At 42.0% G+C, this 23,643-nt stretch overlaps 1 protein-coding gene across 2 annotated transcripts; it reads left to right on the forward strand.

Annotated features, from left to right (window-relative positions):
• Positions 1-6,463: 6,463 nt before the first annotated feature.
• Positions 6,464-23,196, forward strand: carnmt1 (carnosine N-methyltransferase 1). Of its 2 annotated transcripts, none has more exons than XM_036935625.1 (8): positions 6,464-6,486; positions 8,397-8,592; positions 9,079-9,245; positions 9,367-9,507; positions 19,224-19,402; positions 19,745-19,858; positions 22,179-22,282; positions 22,460-23,196. In XM_036935625.1, exons 2-8 carry the CDS (start codon positions 8,398-8,400, stop codon positions 22,643-22,645), a joined length of 1,086 nt encoding a protein of 361 aa, XP_036791520.1. In that variant the 5' UTR covers positions 6,464-6,486; position 8,397; the 3' UTR covers positions 22,646-23,196. The 2 variants fall into 2 exon arrangements, with proteins under 2 accessions (XP_036791520.1, XP_021476750.2); XM_021621075.2 differs by lacking the exon at positions 6,464-6,486 and adding an exon at positions 6,555-6,782.
• The last annotated feature ends 447 nt before the right edge of the window (positions 23,197-23,643 follow it).

Consider the following 23,643-nt stretch of genomic DNA (forward strand, 5'->3'; position numbering starts at 1 on the left):
TGTATTGTTTTGAAGACGTTCTGTGAGTACTGGAGGGCCATACTTGCGGACATAAGCAACCATTTAAATTGAAACCGTTTCTCCGGCTCAAAATGTGTATCAGCCAATTCAAATCGTTAATTTACTTCCACGTGACAGAACGCTAAATTGAAGCTGGTCCCATCAGATTAAAATGGCAAATGTTAGCCCTATGCTAACCTCAACAGGTGGCAGTGATTATATCCTGGAACAAGTTCTGCATCAGCAAATTTAAATCGTGGACATAGTTGGGCGTGTTCCAACACTTGTTCATGGAAGCCTCCTGAACATACCTGAGTCCAACATCACATTCTGATCATCCAGGCAACTTTCACGTGTATTTGACTGACTGTTCAAATTGCTCTCTAAAGTGCCTAGTCCATGTAATTGTCACAGATTGTGGCAAGGGTTCGAATCTCACAAGAACTGTGTCAGTGTGATGAAAAGGGACGTAGCCTACAGCCAATAGCTTGGAAATTAAGAATGAATTAAATCAGGAGCTACCTCTTTCAGCCTTGCATCACAAACTGTAAGTGAAGAGTTGGTGGACTGTATATTCTTTAGGTTTTACTTCATGTGTTTGCTCCTGTTTGCTGGTAAGGGCACAGATGACAGACAGGTAGGATTCCAGTTGAGGTGGTTTAATAACTCTGAATATACACAGGCACGGATCAGCACCGCACAGCGTATGTAGTATGGATGGGCTAAGGCACTTAGTGGTCCGGCAACTTGCTTCAACCAAAGTGTGTGTGTGTTATATCAACAAGGACCCACACTGGCCTTGGTTAACACAATGAAAGCTAACTGGTGGGAAAACACAAGGGTCTACGATAACAGAAGCAGGCTGGGCCCTCGTGGATGGAGAAGGCTGCTCCTCATGACTGACAGACAGTGAGTCTGACTTGACAGGGGTAGGCTGAACCCCTATAGCAGAAACAGACAGGAGACTAGCGCACGGGGTAGGCTCAGCCCTGTAATCAGTTGCATACAGGAACTTGTGGGAAGAATGGGTTAGCTTTGTAGGGATCAGCGGTAACCCTGGGGACGGGGCAGACTGGGCACCATCTGTGGTAACTGGTATGGGTTCCAGGACGGGGTAGGCAGAGCCAGAGAGGGCTGTAGCACCACGTGGCTATTACTGGCTGATGCTCTGTAGCCGGAGCAGCTGAAGAGTCCACCTTGTTGATTAACTTCGGCTCTCTAGCAGGACCAGGTGGCAACTCTGGAACAGCGGGTGGCTGCAGGCTAATGTTGACTGATAGGTCCTTCGAGGCGGCAGGCTGAAACACCTTGTCAGGAACAGGATGGATACCCATACTGAAGGCAAACTGAGAACCAATGGCAGGGACGAGTAGACACACCCTGGCACCGTCAGTGGGCTGGTACTCCACACTGGGATTGTCTAGGAGCTGACCGGTAGGTATGTCTCTTAGCTGGACCACTGGTGCAGGAGGAGCCTCCTGACAGGTGGAGTGAGCACCAGGACTGAGGGAACTCATAGCTGCCGGAGGAGGCGCTTGGTTGCCACACTGTGGCTTGGAGTGTCTCTCTGATGACACGGCAGTAGTGACTCATCAAATGCTGGTGGCCACGTTGGGGGGGTCAGGCCACTCACTTTTCTCATACTCTCCATCGCAAGCCGTATCTTCTACGTTGGGTGATGGCTTCGTATGCTCAACCAGCTCTGATGAGGGCCGTGGTGGTGCCAGCAGAACTGTATCTGCTGGAACGATACCTTGGGGTGAGGGCTCTGTACGGGCTGGCTTAGTGAGAGAGAGATTAGCTATAGACTGGAATGAGAGCTGTGGAAGCACGGAGTGGAGGGTCTCGGCTACCTGTACCATCTTTTCTTGTTGCTCACGTAGCTGAGTGAGCCTGACCTGCATAGCTTGCTGGGACTGCCGCTGCTGGGCTCTCTCTTGCTCAATGTACTCTCTCTCTAGCTTGTGCTCTGTAGGTGGCTTCCTGTGTTCCCAGTGACTGTTTCAGACCATGGACAGACCTCTGTTTCTCCTTCCTCTGCTTACTGTGGCTCATCCTTCTGCTCTCGTTGGTCAGATGAGGGTTTAGGACGGACCTGTGCTCTCTGAGGGTCTCCCACTCATCTGGAGTTGTGTCCCATCTGGCCTGGCTGGATAGGGAGGGACTGGGTGGAGTGAGGGGTGTCATCTTGGCAGCTTCTTCCATGCGAGGCTGAAGGTCGTCTTCTTACCCATGTACATACTGTGCTACTTTAACTTGGATAAGGTGAGGCTTGGCGCCTTGGATGATCAGACCAGGTCCAGGCTTCACCGGTAACTCAATGCATCTTGAGCCCGGGAGTAAACACCTTTATCCGGCTCGAAGTACCACAATGTAATTGAGGACTTGGTGGACTGTATATTCTTTAGGTTAGGTTTTACTTCATGTGTTTGCTCCATTGTGCTGGTAAGGGCACAGATGACAGATAGGTAGGATTCCAGTTGAGGTGGTTTAATAACGCTGAATATACACAGGCACGGATCAGCACCGCACAGCGTATGTAGTATGCATGGGCAAAGGCACTTAGTGGTCTGGCAACTTGTTTCAACCAAAGTGTGTGTGTGTGTGTGTGTGTTATATCAACAAGGACCCATACTGGCCTTGGCTAACACAACGAAAGCTAACTGGTGAAAACACAAGGATGGGTGGAATTTTCTCTCACTTGACTACTCTGAGCTGATCATCTTCTCTGAGCTGGAGATCACCCAGCATGCTCTGCTCCACTTCCCCGGTGGGCAGAGCTAGGGCTCTGATATGAACTAACATTACTGATATGATTAACTACAAATACTTCACAGCCTTTTGTACACAAACACACTGCTATTGCCTAATAATCATATTGCATAGGCTATATTACATGTACGTGTACACCTACAACATTTTATATGGATGATTATAATCATCTGCTGAGTTATTTGATTCAGGATGAGAATGAGAATTACACAGTGTACAGTGATTATAGGTTGCGCTCTGGTTATCATCCTACAGATGGCAGTATTGCAGTTTTCTTCTTAAGAAGTTTTAGAGTGAGTCCAGAAGACTTGAAACGACAGTCTTAATGGAGGAAGACACTTGGCTGTGGAAGTAACAGATGAGGAAGTACTTCTATTTGACAAAGTAATCTAACGCTCTGATTACTATAGGAACTCCAATCAACGTACTGCAGCTGTAACCTACATTCATTCATATCAGATAGTGTCCTGCTTATGTCATAACCTACTAATGCATATGGGACTTTTGTATGGTACACCTCATGATGAACCCCATTAACCACCTTGGTCATATTCCATATGTAGCCTCGGCTTTCAGGACGGTGAGGTGAAAGCCTGGTGGAGCCTACCCACAGAGTGATTCATTTACGCCCTTTCCTGGCGAGGAGACATTCATGTAGGCTATATTATTATGTAGACTACACTTACATGTAGGCTTAACCAGTGGTGTTAAGTACTTAAGTAAAAATACTTTAAAGTACTAGCAAATTCGTTTTTGGGGGTATCTATACTGTACTCTTTATTTGAGAACTTTTACTTCACAAAGAAAATAATTAACGTTTTACTTCATACATTTTCCACGACACCCAAAAGTACTCGTTACCTTTTGGATGCTTAGCAGGACAGGAAAGTTGGCCAATTCATGCACTTATCAAGAGAACATCCCTGGTCATCCCTACTGCATCTGATCTGGCGGACTCACTAAACACAAAAATATTTTTTATTTAACCAGGTAGGCTAGTTGAGAACAAGTTCTCATTTGCAACTGCAACCTGGCCAAGATAAAGCATAGCAATTCGACACATACAACAACACCGAGTTACACATGGAATAAACTAAACATACAGTCAATAATACAGTAGAAAAATAAGTCTATATACAATGTGAATAAATGAGGTGAGATCCTTAATATTCTTAAGTATTTTTTTAAAAACCAAATACTTTTAGACTTTTACTCAAGTAGTATTTTACTGGGTGACTTTTACTTATTAAGGTATCTTTACTTTTACTCAAGAATGACGATTAGGTTATTTTTCCACAACTGGGCTTACCACACTTTATACACTATGCATTATTAGAATACTTTACTTCGTCACATGTCTTTTGAATCGAGCATCAAGGACCGGCATTGAATCGTTTTTTCCTCAACAAAAGATACTGATGCGATCGAACCCATTGTTAAAGTACACTATACGGTTGAAGTCAACCACATTAGCTGTGTGCCACCTAGAAGTGATGATAAAAATGACGATAATAGCCTACATGACTTGTGTGTGACGTACAATAAACGTACATGTTGTAAGGACCTCATCCATATTTTTTTACATAAAAGCCCATGGGTGTGTGTGAAACAGAAACAAAAACGTAGGATTTTGTCATATGCGGGACATGTTGTGTAACCTTAGTAGTAGCTAGTACCCTATAGTCAAGGATGCATCAACGCAATATTAGCACACAACATTTTGTTACAAGACCAACATAAGAAAGTAATCAAGACGACTAGCTTGTTTAAGCCTCCGCCATGTATATCTCACTAGGTCAGGGTATTTAAGCCTCCATATATCCACTAATTCCAATATATCCATGACAATCATGAGATCCTTAAGTGCCCCGGGTGATAGTTTGTAGTGTGATTTCCTTTCCGGTCCATAGAGGTATTTAAAACCGTATTAAAATCCCTACCAAATAATAGAGTCAAATAATAGTGTTGCTTGTAGAATTCTTATATATATTTTCAAAGAAGCTTGGATCATCATTATTTGGACCGTATAGGTTAATAAGCCATATCTGTTTATTGTCCAATAACATATTTAAAATAATCTATCTACCTTGATGATCTGTTTGGACAATTTGCATATTTGGATCAAAATTACTGTTAATTAATATCATCACCCCTTTTGAATTTCTTTGCCCATGGGAGAAATATGTTTTGTCCCCCCCAGTCCTTTTTCCACAAAACTTCCTCTAAAATTGTTGAATGAGTTTCCTGTAAACAATAGATATTACATTCCTACTCTTTTAGCCTGGTAAATACTGATTGTCTTTTCTTATTTTCTGCTAAGCCATTACAATTATAACTGGCTACACTTATTTCACCACTTACCATAATGAGACACACGTTTCAGTTTTATTTATCAAAATATATGTTTGTAAATGTAACATTAAACAATAACATGATGATTGAGTGTCTTTATAGCTGTACCATGATATTTGCATTGCCACTATTCCACCCACTAAAAGCCCTCCTCATCCCGAGTTGGGTTGTCATCCCAATGCCCGGCAGAGGTGTTGTTTCCTACCTTCACAACCTGGGAGCAGCCCGTCAGGAAGTCCAGGACCCAGTTGCACCGTGCGAGGTGTTGAAGGCTGAGCTATAATCAATAAACAGCATTCTTACATAGCTATTCCTCTTGTCCAGATGGGATAGGGCAGTGCGATGGCGATTGCATCGTCTGCAGATCTATTGGGGCGGTATGTAAATTTAAGTGCGTTTAGGGTGTCAGGTAGGGTAGAGATGATATGATATGATCCTTAACTAGAATCTCAAAGCACTTCATGATGACAGAAGTGAGTGCTATCCTGATAATCGGTATTCACATGCACGAAGAAGTCTGTAGCATCCAGTAGAGGCTGCTGAGGGGAGGACGGTTCATAATAAGGACTGGAATGGAGTCAATGGAATGGTATCAAACACATCCAAGATGTGGTTTCAATGTGTTTGATAAAATCTATTCCAGCCCTTATGAGCCGTCCTCCTCTCAGCCGCCTCCCCTGGTTTGGCATAAAATACTATAAACAAACAAGTTTTTCTCTACGACCCCCACAAGTGTCAAGGGACTCGTCAAAAGGTAACACATACAAATTAATGGAACTATGGAGGTAGTTTTGTGGCAACAAAATAAGGGGTTAAATGTGTAAAAAAAAAAAAAAAACACTTCCTGAGCTTTCTTATATCTCCTAGATATAGGATAGACACTTCAAAATCTTATTCCTTATGATTTATTTTTTTGACAGTCTTTATTGCCATTTATGAATGTGTTATTCAATGTGTCTCTATGGGCTATAGTTGTAAAGGCCAAACTCAATATTTTATCAAATATATTTTTTTAAATAATTTTTGATAAATAAAGTGGTCCTAAAATTCAAAATCAAATAGCTTAATGATCCATGACATGACCTTCTTAAAACAATTCCATATGTAAGCTTAGAGCCCCCCACCTCAACGGCTTAGACTTTTAAGAATTAAATGTCAATATTTGCTTATGTTCGCAGGTATGGGCCTTACTGATTCTGCTTTGACTTCCTACAAGCCTTTCAGGTTGGTGTTTACACATATGGTGCTGTCTGATGTCTGATTAGGATATAAAGGGCCTCCAAGAGGCCAGTTATACATTTTCTCTGGTGCTGGAGCTGTCTTCCTGTTGCAACTTGTAATAAACCAGACACACATACACAGGTAAAATCATTTTCTGAACAAAAAATACATCAGTAGCTACTTGTTAGCTCACTGCCATAGTTAACTTGCCAACCAGATGAAAGGTCTATTACTTTTCCTGGCTCACTCCATTGTTCGATTGGATGGGTCTGAGTACAACATTCAGACATGGCGGAAGGAACGGTGGACCAGGTTACTGATGGAGAGCAAGAAGAAGCATATTTTTACCGAGAAAGGATTAAATGTACACCAGAAGAGGAGACAAAGCTCGAAAGGCAACACTTTTGGAAAGTGATCGATGCGTTTAGATACTACAGGTACGGACTGTTTCAAAACAGCAGTAGTATTTGGTAGCTAGCTTACCCATAAAGTAATTTGACCCAGACGGTCTGGCTATCGTTAGTTCAAGTTTTTATTAGTCGTATGTACGGTTTATTAGTCGTATGTACGGGATACACCGTCTAACGGTGCAGGTTCCTTCTCGACAATGCAACAATAATAAGAAATAATAAAACAAGAATAGAAACATGAAGTAACGTTAAATGACTCATGGAAGGGGGATCGGGGGTGTTTAAATTGTGCAGTTGTGATGTGTGTGTTATGTTGATGTAGTAACGTTTTGTCCGAAGATTTTAGAAGAGGGATGACTGATTTTGGGGTCTTGACTAGTTCTCACAGCTCCAAAGTCATGCCTAAACCCCGCCTATTTCTACAATTTCTCTTCTTAAAGGCCCAGTGCAGTCAATATTACTGGTTAGAATAATATTGTGAAAATTATGATTAATGACCTTTAGTGTAAGAGCTGTTTGAAAAGTCCTGAAAATTCAGCCTTTTTAGGCACATTTTGTATTATTCTCCACGTAAACCCAAGACACTCAATTTAGTATGATATGTTACGATTTGTTTTCGTATGGTATGTGATAATTGCTGGATGTCTGTCAACCATTTCGTATGATATGTTACGATTTACAATTCCTGTTATGAATTTGCAAAACGTACAATATGTAATGAATTTGCAAAACATACGATATGTTATGATTTGGAAAAAAGGTATGATATGTTACTAATTCTAGCTAGGTGAGTTAGCTAGCTCGCTAAGATTAAGGTTAAGTTTAGGAGTTAGTTTAAAGGGCTAAGGTTAGGGTAAGGGTTAGCTAAAAGGGTTAAGGTTAGCATTAGGGTAAGGGTCAGATAACATGCTAAGTAGTTGAAAAGTAGCTAAAAATGTAGTAAGTAATTGAAAAGTGGCAAATTAGCTAAAATTGTCCGTAATGCGAGTTGAACTCGCAACAGCTGCATTGGTGCATTGGACAGCTGCATTGGACCAAATCTGATTTTAAACCTAACCTTAACCTCCCTGCTGACCTTATGCGTAACCCTTAAGTTAAGGCCCCCTTTTTTACAATAGTCAAGTTGTACTTTGTGGTAACTAGTGACAACCCTAATTATGTTGCATAGCTAGCTAGCTAAGATATATTGTGTATTTATATCAGGATTTATACCATTTTGGATAACTACATTGTCCCATACCATCGCTATTTAGCTAGTAGCTAGATATCAGCAGCACAGGAAGTGGAGCTAGCTCTAGAAAATAACAAATATAACTTAAAGAAGATGCAAAAACAGCAAGAGCTATAAAATCCAGGCTGACAAACATTTACATTTCAATCCAGTTAATCTTGTTACTTACAAACAAGAAGGTCATACATGATTATGCCTAGTCTAAGGTTTTGTGAATCTTTGTGTCAAGTCATTTCAAGGAGTCTGCATATTGGATTAGGCTTTATCATAATTCAAAAAGGCTATAAAATATGAGTTTCTATTCCCCCCCCCCCATCTGTGTTTCTGGACCTCCATCTTCTCTTCCTCCTTTTCACCATGGCACCACCCTTCCCTTTATCCTTGTCTAATTCACCTCCCCTTAATCTCAGGATGCATGTTCAAGAGCGGGTGAATCGAGCAGAGCGTCAGTTCCAGAGTCTTCCGGAGCATCACCAGCTGCTGCTGCCCGGGGTCTTGCCCAACCTGGCCCGTATCCGCCGCAGTGTGGACCACAACCAGGAGGTGCTGCAGGCTATCGTGCTCAACTGTATCCACATGTTTGAGAACATGGAGTATGGTGAAGAGGTGAGCTAAACGGTCAGAAAAGGTCACACTCATGCTTTCTCGCAGTCACACCAGGCACTACTTGTAGCCCTCAAACTACTGGAAATCAGTTATTTTTAATGGAAAGAGGAGACACAAGTCATTTAGCAATTTAACCACTGGCAACTAGGGAACTCGCTACCAAAGTTGAGAATTCCAGCTTTATGCAAAATGGTCAGTGATGCGAATGCAAGATAACCAATCAGAGTAGGGAGAGTCTTACTTGCTAGCTTTGACACTGTGCTGGATAGGCTGCATCTAGGTGGTTTTGTGCAAGAAAAATACAGTAGTAGTAGGAGGAGCTGCATATGTTCTTCTATTCTACTATACCACACCGGCACACATTTCAGTAGTTCTTGTAGTAGTGTAAATCATATTAGAAGATAGATCTTAGATTAATTTGCTTCCATGATCCTTTCACCATTGGATGACGTTTGAGGAGTTGAAGTGAATCTGTTTTCTGTCCAGGATGACCTGAGGAAGGTGGGTACGTCTTCCACGTTCGACATGGACAAGCTCAAGTCCACCATTAAGCAGTTTGTGCGTGACTGGAGCGAGGCCGGCCAGGCTGAGAGAGACTCCTGCTACCTGCCCCTCATCCAAGAGATCCAGAGACTCTTTCCCAGCAACAAGTGGTGAACACACACACACACACACACACACACACACACAGTCTTGAATTCTAACTCAGTTGTGTGATTTAGTATTTTGAATTACGCATGTATTCTGTCAGTGATGGCGTGGTTGTTTCTGTAGTGATGTGTCCAAGGTGAGCGTGCTGGTTCCGGGGGCAGGGCTTGGTCGCCTGGCATGGGAAATCGCTCGTCTGGGTTATGCCTGCCAAGGCAACGAATGGAGCTTCTTCATGCTCTTCTCCTCAAACTTCGTCCTCAACAGGTAACACTCACCCTCAGCCCTAACCAAGTAGCCCTGCAAGTAGATTTCATTTCTTCCCATTACGGGACCTCCTATGTGTGCACCTCAAAAATGTATGGGTGTAACAGGCCCGGCCCTGGACGTTCTGCCGCCCTAGGGAAGACAAAAAATTGCCTCCCCCATATCCCGCTAAACTAGAATGGTGTACAGTAGGGGTCGGTATTGGGCCAATTTTTTTTATCAGCTAATAGTTGGCAGAACAGAACCATAAGAACAGAACATAAATGCAGCCCAATTCATAGGCCTGTTCATAACACATTTTTTTTTTTTTAATTAAATTTTATTTCACCTTTATTTAACCAGGTAGGCAAGTTGAGAACAAGTTCTCATTTACAATTGCGACCTGGCCAAGATAAAGCAAAGCAGTTCGACACATACAACGACACAGAGTTACACATGGAGTAAAACAAACATACAGTCAATAATACAGTATAAACAAGTCTATATACGATGTGAGCAAATGAGGTGAGAAGGGAGGTAAAGGCAAAAAAAGGCCATGGTGGCAAAGTAAATACAATATAGCAAGTAAAACACTGGAATGGTAGATTTGCAATGGAAGAATGTGCAAAGTAGAAATAAAAATAATGGGGTGCAAAGGAGCAAAATAAATAAATTAAATACAGTAGGGAAAGAGGTAGTTGTTTGAGCTAAATTATAGGTGGGCTATGTACAGGTGCAGTAATCTGTGAGCTGCTCTGACAGTTGGTGCTTAAAGCTAGTGAGGGAGATAAGTGTTTCCAGTTTCAGACATTTTTGTAGTTCGTTCCAGTCATTGGCAGCAGAGAACTGGAAGGAGAGTCGGCCAAAGAAAGAATTGGTTTTGGGGTGACTAGAGAGATATACCTGCTGGAGCGTGTGCTACAGGTGGGAGATGCTATGGTGACCAGCGAGCTGAGATAAGGGGGTGACTTTACCTAGCAGGGTCTTGTAGATGGCATGGAGCCAGTGGGTTTGGCGACGAGTATGAAGCGAGGGCCAGCCAACGAGAGCGTACAGGTCGCAATGGTGGGTGGTACATGGGGCTTTGGTGACAAAACGGATTGCACTGTGATAGACTGCATCCAATTTGTTGAGTAGGGTATTGGAGGCTATTTTGTAAATGACATCGCCAAAGTCGAGGATCGGTAGGATGGTCAGTTTTACAAGGGTATGTTTGGCAGCATGAGTCTGGTTACATCTGGTTATACAGTTCTTCTCAAATAGTGGGCCGCGCTTTTTTTTGCCGCAGGGAGTAGTTTTTTTTTTGTTGCACCGAACAAGAGCACAGAGCACAGAGCACAGAGCACAGAACACAGAGCACAGAGCACAGAACACAGAGCACAGAACACAGAACACAGAGCACAGAACACAGAGCACAGAGCACAGAGCACAGAACACAGAGCACAGAGCACAGAGCACAGAGCACAGAGCACAGAACACAGAGCACAGAATACAGAACACAGAGCACAGAACACAGAGCACAGAACACAGAACACAGAACACAGAGCACAGAACACAGAACACAGAGCACAGAACACAGAGCACAGAGCAGGAGATATGAAGTGCAGATAACAAACCCTTAAGAGACACCATGGAAAAATATTTAACAGGGATGAAAAGAAAGGTGGAGAGAGACGGAGATAATGAGACAAAACGTAAGTCTCCCGAAAGCCAAGACGAGGAAATATGACGAAGCGTATGTAGCGCTTGGCTTCACTGTGACTACGGTGGGGGACGAGGAAAGACCGGTATGTTTACTGTGTCTAAAAATGTTGGCAGCGGACAGCATGAAGCCAAAATAAATGAAGGCGTCACTTAAAGACATTACACCTCAATCACGCTGATAAGCCACTTGAGTTTTTTCAGCGAAAACCGTGCAGAATATTGCCAACAATCGTCCCGCTTTGTGAATGCTACTTCAGTAAACCAGCGAGCACTGTTAGCATCATATAAGGTGGCGTACCAAATTGCTCAGTGCAACAAACCCCACTCCATAGCAGAGGAGCTGATACTGCCTGCAGCAAGACATGGTCTCTGTCATACTGAATGACGCAAGTGCTGCAAAAATAAAAGTACTTCCCTGAAAACAGTTCCCAATATGACTGGGTGAGAGATCCTTTCAATGCACCAACTCCAACTAGTTTCAGCTCTGCAGAGGAGGACCAGTTCATTGATATGACGTCTGACTCCACATTGAGACTGAGGTTCACATCACAGACACTGAGTGAATTCTGGCTGAGTGTAGAGAGGCAGTATCCACTCTTAGGGCAGAGGGCCATGGGCATTCTTCTTCCTTTTGCAACATCTTATCTTTGTGAGACTGGCTTCTCTGCTGTTGCTGCACTGAAGACCAAGTACAGGTCCCAGCTAAACATTGAGCAGGAGCTGAGAGTTGCAGTATCATGCTTCAAACCCCTCTTCGAAAAGCTGTGTTCTGCAAAACGTGCTCATTGTAGCCATTAATCCTGACTTCTTCCTCAAATCAGCACAAATTGTTTTATTCATTTTGGTTTTATAGGTCAAAGTGTTTCATATATTGTGCTCCTGAGTTAATGTTGCTGATCAATTTGAATCTATTATTTATTGATTATATTTCATTTAATTTTTCAGTATCAAATACAATGGATACAATGTTATGCAGAGGTGTACTTCTAACAATTGTATAGACAAATTATACTATTTACAGTCGCGGCGGAGAGTTGGGGGGCGCGAAATGTTTACTTCTTCCTAGCGGGGGCGTAACAGAAAATAATTGAGAAGCACTGGGTTATTAGGCTATATAGTCTGTTCAATGTCAATAACATATCATCTTTTCAAACTGATAAATCACCAATGTCTCTATTAAATTAGTTTTTATATTTCTTTGTGCGTTGATTGGGGAAAAACGATTTGCAATCAAGAGAAAATGTTGCTCTGAAAAAGTCTCAAAAGATAGGTGGATAATGAAAATAGAAGTTTCAGGGAAGAATGGACAGTGAAATAGGCGTATTTCTCCAATGTCAAACCAGAGAATGTTTGCAACGAAACGGTTGCTGTTTGCAAATAATTAAACATTAGACATCCTTATTAATCTAAATATGGCACTTTCAAAAGTTACCTTTCCACCCAGACAGACGCTCAACCAACACAGAGTAATGTAAGCTTCAACTGTTGACATTCTGAAGCTCAGCTGCGGCCTATTCTGTCCCTAGTAATTTAACTTTTAATTTTCTGAAAAGAGAATATGTTAAACCCAACTTCTTAGCTATCTGTGTCCCGTCAACGGGACAGTTGTACATCATGCAGTGCCTTGTGTCACCATCGCAGATTTTAGAGAAACAACAAGTGTCGGTACATATAAGTGACTTATATCGGCTGAAAGCTTAAATTCTTGTTAATATAACTGCCCTGTCCAATTTACAGTAGCTATTACTGCGAAACAATGCCATGCTATTGTTTAAGCGGAGCGCCTAACAACAAAACACTTTTCACTACTATAGGTTTGATAAATTCACCTCTGAAGGTGAAATGTGTACTTACATTCTGAAATCTTGTTCTGATTTATCATCCAAAGGGTCCCTTTTTCATACCTTTTTCATATCCTAAAAAGGTCCATATAGCACGCACAATCGATTTTGTATTTCCACTCGTTCAATTTGCAAAGAAAGGAATCTGTGAAAATCTCACCCTAAACGTTGTTTCAACCAGTCAAATCGCAGTCAGATCCTAGAACGTAACGAGACACTATATCATTAGGGGTGTCGTATATCCTATAGGACACCATATTTGGTCAGAGAGCGACGCCTTCATGGCACACTGATGACGCGGGCGGTCTTCACTTGAACAACTCTAACTTTGTCAAATAAGCACCAATCGGGGTCAAACAAAGCTATCTAAATAGCCCATAAGCTGGGCTTTAAGGGAGTATCCGTGTATCTGTTGTAAAATGTAGCTACTAACCTTGTACGACAGCATGCCATTTCATTTTGGACAAAAAATATAAGAATATTCAGTTATAAAAACTGGTTGTTTTGCAAATGTTGAACTATAATATGGCTACTAATACTGGAAAAGCTAAATCAAAGTCCAAGTACAGTGCCTTGCGAAAGTATTCGGCCCCCTTGAACTTTGCGACCCTTTGCCACATTTCAGGCTTCAAACATAAAGATATAAAACTGAATTTTTTTGTGAAGAATCAACAACAAGTGGGACACAATCATGAAGTGGAATGACATTTATTGGATATTTCTAACTTTTTTAACAAATCAAAAACTGAAAAATTGGGCGTGCAAAATTATTCAGCCCCTTTACTTTCAGTGCAGCAAACTCTTTCCAGAAGTTCAGTGAGGATCTCTGAATGATCCAATGTTGACCTAAATGACTAATGATGATAAATACAATCCACCTGTGTGTAATCAAGTCTCCGTATAAATGCACCTGCACTGTGATAGTCTCAGAGGTCCGTTAAAAGCGCAGAGAGCATCATTAAGAACAAGGAACACACCAGGCAGGTCCGAGATACTGTTGTGAAGAAGTTTAAAGCCGGATTTGGATACAAAAAGATTTCCCAAGCTTTAAACATCCCAAGGAGCACTGTGCAAGCGATAATATTGAAATGGAAGGAGTATCAGACCACTGCAAATCTACCAAGACCTGGCCGTCCCTCTAAACTTTCAGCTCATACAAGGAGAAGACTGATCAGAGATGCAGCCAAGAGGCCCATGATCACTCTGGATGAACTGCAGAGATCTACAGCTGAGGTGGGAGACTCTGTCCATAGGACAACAAGTCGTATATTGCACAAATCTGGCCTTTATGGAAGAGTGGCAAGAAGAAAGCCATTTCTTAAAGATATCCATAAAAAGTGTCGTTTAAAGTTTGCCACAAGCCACCTGGGAGACACACCAAACATGTGGAAGAAGGTGCTCTGGTCAGATGAAACCAAAATTGAACTTTTTGGCAACAATGCAAAACGTTATGTTTGGCGTAAAAGCAACACAGCTGAACACACCATCCCCACTGTCAAACATGGTGGTGGCAGCATCATGGTTTGGGCCTGCTTTTCTTCAGCAGGGACAGGGAAGATGGTTAAAATTGATGGGAAGATGGATGGAGCCAAATACAGGACCATTCTGGAAGAAACCCTGATGGAGTCTGCAAAAGACCTGAGACTGGGTCGGAGATTTGTCTTCCAACAAGACAATGATCCAAAACATAAAGCAAAATCTACAATGGAATGGTTCAAAAATAAACATATCCAGGTGTTAGAATGGCCAAGTCAAAGTCCAGATCTGAATCCAATCGAGAATCTGTGGAAAGAACTGAAAACTGCTGTTCACAAATGCTCTCCATCCAACCTCACTGAGCTCGAGCTGTTTTGCAAGGAGGAATGGGAAAAAAATTCAGTCTCTCGATGTGCAAAACTGATAGAGACATACCCCAAGCGACTTACAGCTGTAATCGCAGCAAAAGGTGGCGCTACAAAGTATTAACTTAAGGGGGCTGAAAAATTTTGCACGCCCAATTTTTCAGTTTTTGATTTGTTAAAAAAGTTTGAAATATCCAATAAATGTCGTTCCACTTCATGATTGTGTCCCACTTGTTGTTGATTCTTCACAAAAAAATACAGTTTTATATCTTTATGTTTGAAGTCTGAAATGTGGCAAAAGGTCGCAAAGTTCAAGGGGGCCGAATACTTTCGCAAGGCACTGTATACAGCTTTCAAATCAAAATCAAATCAAATCAAAGTTTATTTGTCACGTGCGCTGAATACCACAGGTGTATTTAGTATTTAGTCAGCCACCAATTGTGCAAGTTCTCCCACTTAAAAATATGAGAGAGGCCTGTAATTTTCATCATAGGTACACTTCAACTATGACAGACAAAATGAGAAAAAAAATCCAGAAAATCACATTGTAGGATTTTTAATGAATTTATTTGCAAATTATGGTGGAAAATAATTATTTGATCACCTACAAACAAGCAAGATTTCTGGCTCTCACAGACCTGTAACTTCTTCTTTAAGAGGCTCCTCTGTCCTCCACTCATTACCTATATTAATGGCACCTGTTTGAACTTGTTATCAGTATAAAAGACACCTGTCCACAACCTCAAACAGTCACACTCCAAACTCCACTATGGCCAAGACCAAAGCGCTGTCAAAGGACACCAGAAACAAAATTGTAGACCTGCACCTGGCTGGGAAGAATGAATCTGCAATAGGTAAGCAGCTTGCTTTGAAGAAATCAGCTGTGGGAGCAATTATTAGGAAATGGAAGACATACAAGACCACTGATAATCGCCCTCGATCTGGGACTCCACGCAAGATCTCACCCCGTGGGGTCAAAATGATCACAAGAAAAAAACCTAGACCTAGTGAATGACCTGCAGAGAGCTGGGACCAAAGTAACAAAGCCTACCATCAGTAACACACTACACCGCCAGGGACTCAAATCCTGCAGTGCCAGACGTGTCCCCCTGCTTAAGCCATTACATGTCCAGGCCCGTCTGAAGTTTGCTAGAAAGCATTTGGATGATCCAGAAGAAGATTGGGAGAATGTCATATGGTCAGATGAAACCAAAATATAACTTTTTGGTAAAAACTCAACTCGTCATGTTTGGTGGACAAAGAATGCTGAGTTGCATCCAAAGAACACCATACCTACTGTGAAGCATGGGGGTGGAAACATCATGCTTTGAGGCTGTTTTTCTGCAAAGGGACGAGGACGACTGATCCGTGTAAAGGAAAGAATGAATAGGGCCATGTATCGTGAGATTTTGAGTGAAAACCTCCTTCTGTCAGCAAGGGCATTGAAGATGAAACGTGGCTGGGTATTTCAGCATGACAATGATCCCAAACACACTGCCCGGGCAACGAAGGAGTGGCTTCGTAAGAAGCATTTCAAGGTCCTGGAGTGGCCTAGCCAGTCTCCAGATCTCAACCCCATAGAAAATCTTTGGAGGGAGTTGAAAGTCCGTGTTGCCCAGCAACAGCCCCAAAACTTTGCTGCTCTAGAGGAGATCTGCATGGAGGAATAGGCCAAAATACCAGCAACAGTGTGTGAAAACCTTGTGAAGACTTACAGAATAGTTTGACCTCTGTCATTGCCAACAAAGGGTATATAACAAAGTATTGAGATAAACTAATGTTATTGACCAAATACTTATTTTCCACCATAATTTGCAAATACATTCATAAAAAATCCTACAATGTGATTTTCAGGCCTCTCTCATCTTTTTAAGTGGGAGAACTTGCACAATTGGTGGATGACTAAATACTTTTTTGCCCCACTGTAGATATGGTTAAAGTGACTATGCATATATGATGAACAGAGAGTAGCAGTAGCGTAAAAGAGGGGTTGGCGGGTGGTGGGTGGGACACAATGCAGATAGCCTGGTTAGCCAATGTGCGGGAGCACTGGTTGGTCGGCCCAATTGAGGTAGTATGTACATGAATGTATAGTTAAAGTGACTATGCATATATGATAAAAATATATATTACATATATATATATATATATATATATATATATATATATGATTTGATGATATTCTTGCAGAAAAATGTTATATGAATGCAAATGCCTCCTTCAAATGTACCTGGGTGACTTCACACTAAATGTCATGTAGGTTGCTCATACTTCAAGTTACCTGTCTGAAACTTTGCACATACACTGCTGCCATCTTGTGGACACCATCGGAATAACAACGAGTGATGGCTGGAAAGGGGACCTTTCTTTTGCATTTCAAAAATGGTGGTAGTAAAATAAATGGTTGTTTTTTTTTCTTTTCTATTTTCTTCTACCAGATCTATTGTGTTATATTCTCCTACATTCAATTCACATTTCCACAAACATCAAAGTGTTTCCTTTCAAATGGTACCAAGAATATGCATATCCTTGCTTCTGGGCCTGAGCTACATACAGGCATGTTAGTATGTCATTTAGGCGAAAATTGAGAAAGGGTGGGTTTTCCCTAAGATTATTTAATAAGGCATCACAGAGTTAAGCACTGTTATAGAACACTTTTTATTATCTGGATACTTTTCAATGATTTATTTCTAAATATAAACTTAACAATAGGTACACATTTTGCTCTTTTCTTTACCAAATGGTCTGGCATACCCTCACTCATTTTGAGCCCTGGTTTAAACCGAACACAGCAAGCCCTTCTCAGACACCAAGGTATTTAAGGAGTGCACGGTGACAGTATTGGAGGCTTTGGCTATACTTGCAAATCTATGGATAGCATAATTGTGTCTGTCAAACATGTAGGCCTATCTCTTTTTGGGGTGGAATTGGAAGAAATAGCCTCCAACAAAGCCCTCTTGTTGTTAGTGAAGTCAAATTAAAATGAAGACAATTGTTGAAATGAATTACTTTCAGCACCATTTGCTGTCCACCTCTGTTTTGAGTATGCCGTAGCAACACCGAAGGTGATGTTTGCCCGCTAGCCTTTTGAGTTGACTTTCTCCTGCACTCTCGATCCTCATTAATAAGTTAATGATTGAAAAGGTGTCTGTCTCATGACATTGTAATACATTTAGTCTCCAGTCCACGGGTTACAGAAACACCACATAGGCTGCTACTCTTTCTACCCCGTAGGCTACATCATTTATGTTAAATTAATTTGATGGAGCGTGGTGGAGCGTAGAGTCTCTCCAACAGCACCCTGGAGAGGCGCACAATGCATGGATAAGCAAAATATTTTGCACCCCTGCCTGTGACAAAGTGGGCTCTGATTATCATGGGGCAGCATCAGCGCTCACCTAAAGAGCCCGCATGCCACTGGGAGAGAGAAGTTATTTTTTTGGGGCAGAATAATGTGAGGTGTTGTTGGAGGTGCATCTTGGTCAGTTTAAGTCTGAAAATGCTGCCCTCATCAAACTGCCGCTCTTAGGCGGCTGCCAAATCCTGCCTAATGGGTGGGCCACCCGTAGGGCCTAATCATAGAATTATATTTGCAAATAAATTCCTATTAATTGAATTATATTTTTCTGTGGGACTAGCCAGAATGATTTGTAATTTAACTTTTCTTGTGGCGTCAACACAACCAGTCATGATGTTTTCATCATCACTTCAAAGGGTTCCCGTGCACGTTCATCCACTCACAACATTCTTCCAGCCTCCGAACAGTGGTGGATGGAAAGAGACATCCGTTACACAAAACACCAAAACAGTGTGATGACGTTTGGTGCTTGTGATTAGGCCAAAATGAATTCCTCCACTGCTGTCCGTGCGCGTCTCTCTGCCGTAGCAAAATGTTTGTGTTCTCCTCGAACCAGATCGTATTTTGGAGCGTAGGCTATAGGCCTAGCACCTGTTTTCAAGTCCATTCGCTCATTTTGCATGCCTCTAACATACAGCAATGATAACTGTAGGCTACTACACCTTTTATTTTTCTTGACATTTTGTTTTCATTATTGTGATAGGCTCATGTTCTACCGATACGGCGTACCCGCACTATTTTTTTTGCCGTGACACCGTACCGGACCGTACCGCCTTACTTTCACCCCTGGCCCTAACTCAAGCCTTGCGTATGATGCAATAATTCAGCCCTTGCATATGTGTGTAATTTAATGTTGAAATGTCTGGTGTGTTTAGCTGCCTGAAAACACGGGCCAAATCAATTGCCTAGCATATCAAATTATCCCAATGCAATCCTCTTCGGACCACTGTTGTTCAGCTTAACTTACCTTGGCTCTGTTCTGTCCTTCCTGAGATGTGAAAAGGTCAACTCCATGACCCTGTACCCCTGGATCCACCAGTTCAGCAACAACAAGAGGTCATCTGACCAGACGCGGCCAATCAGCTTCCCAGACGTCAACCCCCAGAGCCTGCCTCCAAACTCGGACTTCTCCATGGTGGCTGGGGACTTCCAGGAGGTCTACACAGAGCCTAGTGAGTGGTGAGCTTCACACAGGCTGTATGAAGATCAACAAGAGCAATGAGTGATCAGGGCCTGTGTTCACAAAGCGTCTCAGAGTAGGAGTGCTTATCTAGAATCAGGTCCAACCTTGTCTTATTCATTATGTTCTAAAAGACTAAACTGATCCTAGATCAGCACTCCTGCTCTTAGACACGGGCCTCGTCTCTGTTGAGTGACAGGTTGTTATGTGAATTGGCCACGTATTGAGCACTCTGTCCTACACACAGATCATTGTTTTATTACCTGTGTTGGTTGGTATTTTAGCAATAATGTGAGACTGGTTAGACGAGTATCGTTGTGGTCTTCCCTGTCAGACACCTGGGACTGCGTGGCTACCTGCTTCTTCATCGACACGGCGCACAATGTCATCGACTACGTGGAGACCATCTGGAACATTCTGAAGCCTGGAGGCGTGTGGATCAATCTTGGTGAGCGACAGAGCTGTTCAATGTTCAACGGAGCTCCTTACTGACCAGTGATAGAGGTTCTCTGCGCATTTTTTTGGTGTAGTTCCTGTTTAAACTTACTGGTAGTGTATGATACGCTGTATGTCAGTGGCGGTCGGCACCGTTTAAGGGAGGGTGTATTTTTGGGGGGTTTGGAGCATGGCCTTATTTCTATTGGATGACTGTCATTAATATTACATTCACCCAGCTCAATGTAACATCGGTTTAGACTACTACATGATACTTCCTATATCCATAAATTGTCCCTATACCCATCATGAGGTTGCTACAACATAGCCTACGAATGAAAGTTTACAGCATAGGTGCACACGTCGACAGAAAAACTTGAGTAATCAAGGTGACAGACAGTGACACATTTAATACCGCCTTGCATACTCTTGACTGCATCTAGCTGATCTAGGGTGTAATCGTTAGTCCAACAGTTGCAAACTGGACTTTCTATACTTTCTACTTTCTATTGGACAAATTCAGGTATGTTATCCCTGTTTCGTTCCATTTGATTCCGTTTAAGAAATGTTTTTCAACAGAATTGGCTGAACGAATACACCCCTGATCACACGCAAACAGTTCACTTTCATAGCAGCCACATATACTCAAACAAAAATATAAACGCAACCTTCAATGTTGTTTTAGAGAATTTGGCAGTATGTCCAACAGGCTTCACAACCGCAGACCACGTGTAACCACGCTATTCCTCCACATCTGGCTTCTTCACCTGCGGGAGTATTTCTGTCTGTAAAAAGCTCTTTCTTGGGGAAAATCTAATTCTGATTGGCTGGGCCTGGCTCCCCAGTGGGTGGGCCTATGCCCACCCATGGCTGTGCCCCTGCCCAGTCATGTGAAATCCATAGATTAGGGCCTAATTAATTAATTTAATTGACTTATTTCCTTATATGAACTGTAACTCAGTAAAATCTTTGAAATTGTTGCATGTTGCGTTTATATTTTTGTTCAGTATACAAACAGCATGTATAATTCCTTCTTGCATCTATGTGCTGTCCTCCTCTCACCTTTTCCCTTTGTTTGTGGACCTCGGTGCACAATACAACAGCTGTATGTGACCAGACGAGAAAAACCTCTCCAACCCAAACCTTCATACCATAACCGCTACACAAAGCCTACGTATTTGTCACCATTTTAACTAATGTCATAGTCAACATAGCTAGCTACTAGAACTAACTTGTTAATAAACACTTGTGGTATCCCGGGAGGTCTACCCCGGTTGGTAATAGAAGGGAGGTACGTGCCGCAACGTTGGCTCCCTCTGCTGAGAGTACACGGGCTAAGCACCCCGCCGCTGATGGCTCCAAGTAGAGGTAATTAGGGGAGAGTGCCAACCAGCAGTGCAGGCCACAAAAAGGGAGCACCGTGGCACGCCGCGAGGGGAGCGAGAGAGACGGACACGGAGAAAAACCTGTGAAGGACAGAGCGTGTTATTTAGTTATGTTTATTTTGTTTCTTAGTAGAGTTGTGTTTTCTAACTAGAACCTCCCTGTCTCTGTGTTAATCTCTGCACGCTCAACCCAACACCCCACGGTTTGCCACACCCGCTATAATCATGTAGTACAGTGTACAGCAAGCAGTTTAGTAGTTACACCAGGTGTTTGAGTAGGCTAAACTAACTGGCTGCATTCGTTAGCTAGGTAAGTTGAAGTGAAAATACAACAAAACAGCTAGCTCTCTCTTGCGTCTCCTTCATTTTTTAATAAATTAATTTGTTCAAAACTGTTCAACTATTGTCTTTCTCTCTCTTTGAGTCAACTACACACCACAGTTTATGCACTGCAGTGCTAGCTAGCTGTAGCTTATTTTTTCGGAACTAGATTAATACTCTGATCCTTTGATTAGGTCGACAACGTCAGTTCATACTGCAAGAGCTCTGATAGGTTGGAGGACGTCCTCCGGAAGTTGTCATAATTACTGTGTAAGTCTATGGAAGGGGGTGAGAACCATGAGCCTCCTAGGTTTTGTATTGAAGTCAATGTACCCAGAGGAGGACAGAAACTAGTTGTCCTCTGGCTACACCTTGGTGCTACCCCAGAGAGTGCTGTTGATGCTACTGTAGACCTTCATTGCAAAACAGTGTGTTTTAATCAATTATTTGGCAAAATGTGAATATATTTAGAATAGCTTTATCTAAATAGTATAACTTTTTTTTATTGTTTCACTATTTTTATTTTTATGAAATTCACTGAGGATGGTCCACCCCTTCCTCCTCTGAGGAGCCTCCACTACTGTATGAATACTTTTACCAAAGCTGCGATTCCTCCCTTGTCTATAGGCCCACTGCTGTACCACTTTGAGAACATGGCCAACGAGCTCTCCATCGAGCTCAGCTACGAGGACGTCAGGGCAGCAATTTTAAAATATGGATTCCATTTGGAGGTAAAGCTGTTTTTTTGTGTTAATTTTTTTTTCTTTATATGAAACAGGTGTACAGATTGGAGGAATAAGATGAACAACTACTACAGTTTACAGTAAAGAAAAGTATAAACATTGTTTTCAGTTTCAGTTGTTTTGACTATCCTCCTTGGGCCTAAAACACCCCGTCTTTCACTGCAGGTGGAGAGAGAGTCTGTCCCCACCACCTACACGGAGAACGATCAGTCCATGCTGAAGTACCTGTACGACTGTGTTTTCTTTGTGGCAAGGAAACCTGACCATCTGTATGCCAACGGTTACCAGGTGGTCCATAAGAACAGACCGGAAGTGTCGCAACGGCGAGAGAGCTGCGACGGTCTGACGTGACATCGTCTGTCATGACATTGCAGAGCAACAACCGGAAAAAAAAAGCAATTGGCCACCACCAAGAGCATAAAAAAAATTGTAAGATGACAGAAACACAAGTCAATGGACAGGTTTGCTTTCATGTTTCTTCTTCTTTATATTGTCTCATCGCCAGAGCTGCCAAATCACCTTCCTTCCTCCCCTGAGCCTTTGAGATTGAGACAGATGCCTATTATGAACTCAAGTGACTAAATCTGTCAGCACAGGACTGTTTGTCTTCAGTTAAAGAGGCAAAGTGACGCCTCTATCTCCATGGTGACCTGATGTAGTTGCATGCGTGTCAGAGACCCGCCTCTACGTCTTCCCATTGTATTTATTTTGTAAAATACAGTTACCAACTCTGGCTATTTATAGTAAAACAAAAAAAGTATCACTTAAAATCATTTGCTGAAGTGGCTGGAGTTGGTTATTTTAACCTATATTGTATGATTGGACACAGATTGAGTTTCAGCATTACACCCTGGATCTAGTACTGTCTCACTTAATAAAGAAAAACAATTCTTTAAAAAAAAGAAAACGTTTCATTGACTGAGAGGGATTGTCTAATTTTCCTAACTCAATAGTGTCTTTAGGGTCATTCCATGAAAAGTGCCTTTGATATTAAGTATTAATTGTGCACCAATATTGCATTTTTAAAAGCCTGATATTTAAATGAAGTGCCCTTTAATATAGACCACATTGAGAATTCAATAAATCAGATTTTTCTTATATGAATAAAGACTTACTCATGTGCCAAAAATCCCTCTGTACACCCTCTGTGACTTCTAGAATGATTTTAACCCACTTAACCCCAACATTTCTCCAAGCTTTCACAATCATTGTAAAGATCTAGTTATTGTGTTGCTTTGACAGTCATTTGCATTCAATTGCCACTCCCAGTTGCACACAAGCTTCCATTCTGTCAAAAGGGTGATTTAAGATGAAGCCATTGTTTACTTTATTTGACACTTACTAGTCAT

This window comes from Oncorhynchus mykiss, chromosome 11 (assembly GCF_013265735.2).
Source record: "Oncorhynchus mykiss isolate Arlee chromosome 11, USDA_OmykA_1.1, whole genome shotgun sequence".
NCBI lineage: Eukaryota > Metazoa > Chordata > Actinopteri > Salmoniformes > Salmonidae > Oncorhynchus > Oncorhynchus mykiss.

Coding starts and splice junctions, on each gene's coding strand:
- carnmt1 (XM_021621075.2), top strand. CDS start 6,634: ATGGCGGAAGGAACGGTGGACCAGGTTACTGATGGAGAGCAAGAAGAA. Junction 9,246..9,366: donor CTCTTTCCCAGCAACAAGTG/GTGAACACACAC, acceptor TTGTTTCTGTAG/TGATGTGTCCAAGGTGAGCG. Junction 22,283..22,459: donor AATATGGATTCCATTTGGAG/GTAAAGCTGTTT, acceptor CTTTCACTGCAG/GTGGAGAGAGAGTCTGTCCC.